Source organism: Poecilia latipinna, unplaced genomic scaffold (assembly GCF_001443285.1).
Source record: "Poecilia latipinna isolate Pla-1442-1.1 unplaced genomic scaffold, P_latipinna-1.0 Scaffold2078, whole genome shotgun sequence".
NCBI lineage: Eukaryota > Metazoa > Chordata > Actinopteri > Cyprinodontiformes > Poeciliidae > Poecilia > Poecilia latipinna.
In genome coordinates this window covers 102,649-110,165 of record NW_015114694.1, presented here as the reverse complement: position 1 = coordinate 110,165, position 7,517 = coordinate 102,649, and the positions used below count along the sequence as shown (strand labels likewise).

The window sequence follows — 7,517 nt, the reverse complement described above, 5'->3', positions numbered from 1 at the left end:
TGATGGAGGGTGGAAGGGTCAGGACTCTGGATGATCTAGCGAATCTCTCAACCTTGTGAAATGGAAGGGAACACTACGTACCGTCCCACCAGAAAATAAATAAATAAAAATCTGTATGTGAGTGAATACATTTCCTGAAGCTAAAGGCTAGATTTGTTTAAAATTCACGATGCTGCTATAAAAGACAATTTGCTGTGTCGAAATTCTTCTAGTACCTCGGAAAGACAGAAACTGTTTCAATAACAATAACAACAATCGTGCAACTCACTATTATTACCTGAGTTCAGTCAATCCTCCTCCTCAGCCAGTTCAGTTTCTTTATGAACAACCACTCTGGTAACAGACATGTCAGGATGTTGCTCTTTGGCCTCCTTAATGGCCTGTGCCAGTGCCTGCAGTACCCAAGGGCAGCCACATAGGGGAGACACCGAGCACAACAGGCAGTGGAGGGGAAGGAGGGCAAAAATGATGGTGTTAAATAAAGAAAAAAAAAGATGAAATAAGAAGCATTTAAAAAAAACCCATCATATGAAAGATCAGTGGACCATTTTACCTTTTTGGGTTGACAGAATGGCAAATAAGAGGACTGACAGAGTAAAATGGCTTTAAATTAGGAAATTATTCCAACTGGAATCAATTCCCAAAAACACAAACTCAAGCTGTGTTGTTTTTGCTAAAATTTAGCAAAACCGAACAGACATGCAACTTAAAAAAAAAAAAAAAAAAGCAAGAGTCATGCAGATGCAAAGGCAGTCCATTTTCATTTGAGCTTAACTAAGCGAATTTAGAACAAAAGACGCAAAATCTCTGACATTTGGAAGCAAAGACAGCAAATCAAATGAACCGGGAGATCGATAAGCTCAGACAAAAACAAAGGAAAACATCCAACAAGGCCAGGACGAAGGGAGGAAGTGATAAAGAAGAAGTCGGCCTCTGGCTGCCAGCAACAAGATGCTGACATGTCACCAGAAATCTAAATATCCAACAACGTTTTTAAATTAAAAAAACAAAAACACTTTTACACTTAAATCTTAGAGAGAACCTTTTCACACCTTCCACATCTTGTTAGGTTAAAGTGGCCCAACAAGCTTGCAGCTAAAAACCTTAGAGATGAGCAACAGGGCTTGAGAACCGACCTGGTCGTGGTCGATGTCGCAGTCGCCGGTGATCACGATGCGCTTCTCAATCCTCGTCTCCGAGAGCCCGCCTTTTAATGTCTGGAACAAAACGGAGGACACGACTTTGATGACCGTCACATGTGGTTTATTTGTAAGTGTAATGGCCCGGCTGGTGAGACACAGCGCTGAGCCGGGGGGGGCGAAACAGATAAAAGAATGATGGCCTCATTAAAAAAAGAAAGAAAAAATAATTAAGTATCAGACTGTGCTTCAGTTTAACTTCAGGGTTTCTTCAGCTTTCAATAGGATTTATTTAAACTCAAACAAATGTGCAGTTTTTTCATGATAAACGAGCAGAACAGTGGACACGTAGTCAAGAACATTTAAATTTCCAAGATGAATCGTTTGCAAGAGTCAAAATCTTTTGCAGACTAGAGGGAAAAAGGCTAAAAGTTCGACTATGATGTTCGTTTGTTGCCGTGCATCATAGTGTCCCTCGGAGTTTTCTCAAAGTAGAGTGCGATCCATCGATAACTTCAAAACATGGAACAAAAACATGCATATTTTTCAACTAAAAAAGCAGAAGTTGAGCAAATTTAACAGATAACTAAATGAATCTTAAAAAAATGGAAATCATATAAATACAACTCAAAACTTAAGACCCTGAACTCATAAAAAAAAAAAGAGAAAACTAATGTGCTGTAAGATTTAAATTCTAGATGATGATACTTATGCTCAACCATAGCAATATGAAAAAGCAGAACAACAAATCGTGTTTTGTACCTTGGTAATGTGCGTGGTGGTGGTGGTGCACAAAGACTCAGAGGTGATCGTCTGAGCGGTCATCAACACTCCGGGTTCACCATCACTATTACCATCCAACTGAGGAAAAGAGGAAAACAACAACAAAAAAATAAATCAGATCGTCCGCTCCACATCAGCAAATTCTTTAACTCGTCGCTACAATGCAAGACTTTATTTTTTTTCTCTTTGGATGAAGGAATAAGTGGTGGCGCCATGCCCTGCTGCTAGAAAAGAAAACACTTTGCAACACAAAGTACGTTAAACTAAAGGGTTTTCCCCCCAACATTACAAAAAAGTGACAGAGGAAATAAATAATTATAAAAATATGAAAAACAAACTCCCTGTGCTTCTCAAGTGTGCACCTGTGCGGCCTCGTATGTGATGGTCTTGGTTTCCGTGTGCACGATGGGCACTTCTTTTGTGGCTATCTCAGTTTTCTGGGCGGCAAACGTGTCTGATATAGTCACCATTTCTGTTTTTACCACAGGCGGCTGGGGAGGGAGGAGAGACAGGAGTGAGTGGGAAGGAGAGACGGTTAATAGGTTTAATACGAGACTGCTTTGGGAACAAATGAACAGATACATAAGACATCTTTGGCATCAGAATTACTTACAAGGTGGTCGTCACTTTAAAGCAAAACTTAAGAGAAGTTGGCTTCAAAGACAACGGTACCAAACAAAAGTGACTTTGTGTGAGTACTGATAATGTACAGTGCCTTGCAATAGTATTTGTATTTTATTGGGATTTTATCTGACGGCCCAAGACAAAGCAGTGATTGATAGTTCAAGCTGCAGAGAAATAATATATGGCTAACAATCTAAAATGTGTGGCATGAATTTGTTTACTCCTGAATAAAATCCTTTTAGAAGTCAGTCACCTAATTATTGAAAAAGAAGCTTGCAGTCACATAGAAGACTGACCAAACATACAGAACGTGACCTAATCAAAAAGAACAAACAAAAAAAAAAACAAGCATGTTTCTTCTAAACTTCAGCTGCACGCTAATTTGTGTTAGTTTCGCACATGAAATCCCTAAAAAAAAAGGCAATAAAGTTTAAGTTTTGAGTACTGTTGCAAGGGACTGTAAATAAGTGTACGTGTATCAGAAAGTGTAGATTTGTAAACAAAGCGCACACACAAGCACACATGCAATAAAATTCATGCAGGTGGAATGAGAGCTCTTAAACTCGTGCAACGACATGCCAGGAAAAAGCCAATTGCAATCTAGCTAAGAGAAGACGACTAGCAGCTACAGCAGCAGCACCGACCACACAGAACTTTCTTGGGTGTCAACATGCAACTCCGAACATGAGACGGCACCAACATGAAGGGAACATGAGCCAATAAAGCCAACAGGGCTCTAATGACTGGAAAACAAAGCGGCTATTGAAATGTAAACAAGGTGGCATTCAGATGAGTGGGTGGCATTTCCAAAGTGCTTGGCAATGGCGATTTCCACAAATACGAGGAGCGGCGCCACTGCCAAACGCAATAAAGGACACACAGGCACAGCTCATAAAGGTGAAAATCAGCATGCAAAATGAAAACGCGCACACCTAGAAGCATCTTGCATTTCCCACTTAGGCCCCATTTACTTCACAACACAACGCAGGAGGCAACAGCATCGACACGCCACAATGAGTGGCACTAGATCTACGAGGATAAATGGCAGGAAATGTGGCAGAGACATGAATAAGTGTGACTGGGCGGTAAAATGAAAGCGGCTTCTTGAGGAATTTGACATAAACACCGACAGTATCGGCGATGAAGGTCTTACAGCACGGTCCTAACCGTCTTCAAAAGGTGTTTGTTTTCTCAATATGCTTTCACAGAACGGAGAGGAGTGTGAGAATGTACATGGGGCTCAAAGTTGCACACAAGCAGGAAAAGGAAACCGGCGATGTGAGAAGCAGCGGGGAAAGAAGTGGGTGTTTTCTACGGCTGGCGGGAAGGTTCAAAAACCCCTGGAGGAGCTCCACAGTTGGTTTTACCTCAGAGCAACAAATAACCTGCGGCCGGGGATCCACTTCCACCAGCGAGGCTTCTCCGTTCATTTTAGGCTGCTCCAGGTCCTCGGTGGGGCCGGCCTCGGCGCTCTCCTCGGGCACCATGAGGCCCTCCGGCGCCTCTTCGGGGGTCACCATCGGATCGTCGGTGCTGTCCTCCGTCTCCCGTCCGCTTTCTTTCTCCTCCTGGTCGTCTTTCTTCTCCTCAACCTCCATCTCCTCCTTCTTAGATTCTTCTTCTTCTTCTTCTTGACTCGTTTCTTCTGCAGGCTGGCTGACCTCCGCCGGAAGAGATGGGACAACCGGAGCAGATGCTTGCTGCTGTTCCTCTTCCTCCTCCTTCATCTGCTCTTCTTCTTCCTTCTCCTCTGGTATTTGTGATTGAGAGATGGATGCAGGAACGTTTGGATGGTACTCTGCTTCCTCCTCGCTCTCGCTGTCAGAGGACGCCTTCTCCGGCTTCATGGGGCTTACATCCTCCACCTCCGCCAGCGCCGCTTCCTCTTCGACCTTCACTTTCTGGTCCTGAGGTTCATGCTCGGCGGGCGGGGCGGCAGTAGGGTCGGCCGTAACCGTGACGACCCCGGGTTTGGGGGCTCTGGAAACTTCTTGGATGACAACAGTTTCCTCGATTTCAACTTCGGTGGTCTACACACACGCACACATGTACACACGTACACAGAGTGCACAGACACACACGATGAGGTGCACACGTATACAACAAACGCAAAAAAAGCAAAACAAAAAAACACAAAATATGATCATTGAACATAAATTAAAAATGGGTTAACAGAAAATATATATATACAGAAGAAACATGAGGAAAATAAGATGAGGTATAAATGAAGAAGATCCTCCAGGGTTTCTACACGGTTTTTGTGGAAAATAATCCATAATCAACTTCCCAGGATTCTCTTTCTTTATCATTTAATTTAAAATAAAAGAAAGAAAGGAAAGCAAATACATGGAAAGACAGATAGGAAAGAAGCAAGGAAACTAAGAACGGATAAAAAGGAAAAAAAGACAAAGGAAGAGAAGAAGGGAAGAAAAAAGAAGAAAGGAGGGAAACTGAAAAAGAAGGAAGGAAGGAAGGAAAAGAGAAAAGAAGGAAGAAAACAAGGAAGCAAGGAAAGAAGAAAGGAGCAGAGAAAGGAAGGAAGGAAAAGAGAAGGCTGGAAGGAACGAACCAAGGAAGGGTGGGGAAAGGAAAGAAGGAAAAGAAAACACTAAGAAAGGAAAAGGAAAAAGGAAATCAAAGAATAAGGAGGAAAGGACAACTTTTGACAATGGGATAAGGGAAAAAAAATCCTGGAAACAAAAATATTTCCCTAAAAGCTAAAAATTTCATTCCATACTTTTCCAGACTGTGTAGGAACCCTCTACAGTGGATCAAGTTGGAAACGACCGAAGTGGCAATGGGAACATGAAAGCTCAGTTGAGAACAAACGGAGGCGTGAAGGAAGCGAAAGTCATGAATGGAAAGCCAAGAGGGGTTACAAAGAAAGTTAGTACCACCTTTGCAGGTTCTTTGGTTTCAGAGCTCGCGTTATCAGCTGAAGCTGCTTCGGTTTGCGGCACACTGACCTGCGTGACAGAGAAGTTAGGACGACAACATCAGTCACACATCGGCGGGAAAGTCACTGTTAGCAATTAGCAACACCGGGACGCTTGTTATCACAGCGTGGGGATGGGACCGGCTTTTGTCATCTACTCTTTCACTTCTTATCTCGTCTTCTCTTTGTCTGTGGGACGGCTGTTCTGCACAAACACTAAATCCACACGCGCACAGCAGGAACTCAGCGAGCAAAAACAGGATCAAAAGAGGAATAGAAATGAAGTTCGCTCAGAAAAAAAAACAACAAACAAAAGATGGTCTGAAGAGTCTTTTTCATGCATGGAAATGTGTTTCTTTTGCCATTTAAAGAAGCTCCAGCAAACAGGCACACAATAAACACATTATAAGGTTCTTTTTGTCCCCCCCCCTCCATTTCAGCCTCTGTGAAAACAGCTGCTTCACACCGTACTGTCTTTAACATCAGAGAACGTCTGGCAAGCAGATTTGGCACATAGTAGAAAATTTGCATTCCTTTACCGCCAGAAATGACAAACCCTTGCACTGCACAGCTGTTAGTCGATTTAGATCAAATTAATCCTGAAAATAGTGCAGCAACAAGCCACTGAGGATTAAATGCTCCCAGACGCAAATTAATTCATGCAACATCAACAGCAGGCTTTATATACACATCTGCCAAGCAGCTTTAATCAACTAAAGCATTAGAAGGTGTCAGTTCACTTTTAAGCTGGTCAACTGAGAGGAGGTATATAAAAAAAAGATATAGGTAAGAAAATAAAGATAAATCTCACATAATGGTTGGACTAGAGATGACCCTAGTATGAACTAATGGTCCAGAGTACAAATTAAAAAAAAAACTAAACTCAGCTCCTCATACTGGTTGTTTTCTCCAAAAAAAAAAAAAGTTATTTCCGCCCTTTATAATGACATTTACAGTAAAGAAGAGACTGTTTTGGGTGCTGCAGTATAGAAGAAAGGAGCTGAAACACAACTCGATAAATAAAAAATAAATAAACTCAAAAATTGTATCATATGTTAGCCTCTTCCACCAAGGCTTTAAAGTAATAAAGTAATATTTTACTCCACATACAAAGTCAGACTGTAAGAACATATCAATCTTTCTCACCCTTAAGCTCTTTGAATAAAAAAAAGGCATCATCCCTGTCCAATTGGGACCATGCAAAGTAAACCGACACCTTAATGTTTAGTACCAGCAGAAGCACCTCAGTGGCAGAGAGTGCAGAAACGGGATGAGACAAAGATGAACCGCAGACAGCAGTGGGAGCGGCAGCAGCTGAACATGTGGTCACAGTAGCCTCTAGTGGCGGTTCTGGCACACTGCAGGGAGGCGGAGAGCCCGCAGAGTAAAATTCAGCAGCAGTGCGTCTGCTGAGAAGCACCGAAGCTATTTCGTCTTCGAGGCTCTACGGCAAGAGACGCACACAAAACAGCAGTGGTAGAGGGTTAATGGAGAGCTGAAAAGAAAAACTATAGTTTAAAAAAAAAATTAAAAAAAAAAAGGTAGAGGAGTTAGGAAAGTTAAGTGTCAGGAACAGTCGCTCAATTATGCGAGAAGTGATTCCACAAAAATCAAAAACAAATAATGTTCAACTATTAAACACAATGGAGGACCAACCTGTACATAGAAATACAGTTAGTTTGAGTTCACGCAACACAACAACCCAGCGGATATAATGGCTTGTCGAGAGACAGAGAGAGACATCCGGACGGACGTACCACTTGATGCTGCTGGACGCGTATCGTAGCAGGAGAGGAGGTGAGACGTTTCTCCCACTGGTTGGGCTGGGGAGGAGAGGGAGGTGGCGCCTCCATAAATGAGCGCTTGAGCTGGCTAATGCTAGCCTGGTGTTTCAGAACCTCGTCTTGGGTCTTATCGAGGTCCTGATGGGGACGGACAGGATACGGGGAATGAAGGATTTGGAGGAAAACGGGGGGGGGGGGGGGGGGGGGGAGGGGGGAAAAAGGGGGGGGGGAAGAGGGGGGGGGGGGGGGGGG

At 43.0% G+C, this 7,517-nt stretch overlaps 1 protein-coding gene across 14 annotated transcripts in view; it reads right to left on the bottom strand.

Annotated features, from left to right (window-relative positions):
- Positions 1-278: 278 nt before the first annotated feature.
- LOC106936101 (protein 4.1-like) overlaps positions 279-7,517 on the bottom strand; it is a 54,584-nt gene continuing 47,345 nt past the window's right edge. For 8 of the 14 annotated variants that reach the window (XM_015016905.1, XM_015016902.1, XM_015016907.1 and 5 more), the window contains 8 exons: positions 7,239-7,403; positions 6,725-6,925; positions 5,444-5,512; positions 3,914-4,576; positions 2,285-2,413; positions 1,902-2,000; positions 1,137-1,217; positions 279-392 (listed from right to left, as the gene is read on the bottom strand). In XM_015016905.1, coding sequence (XP_014872391.1) covers positions 288-392; positions 1,137-1,217; positions 1,902-2,000; positions 2,285-2,413; positions 3,914-4,576; positions 5,444-5,512; positions 6,725-6,925; positions 7,239-7,403 — 1,512 coding nt within the window. In that variant the 3' untranslated portion in view covers positions 279-287. The remainder of the gene's footprint in view (positions 393-1,136; positions 1,218-1,901; positions 2,001-2,284; positions 2,414-3,913; positions 4,577-5,443; positions 5,513-6,724; positions 6,926-7,238; positions 7,404-7,517) is intronic. The other 6 variants (XM_015016910.1, XM_015016911.1, XM_015016916.1 and 3 more) reach the window with 6 other exon arrangements.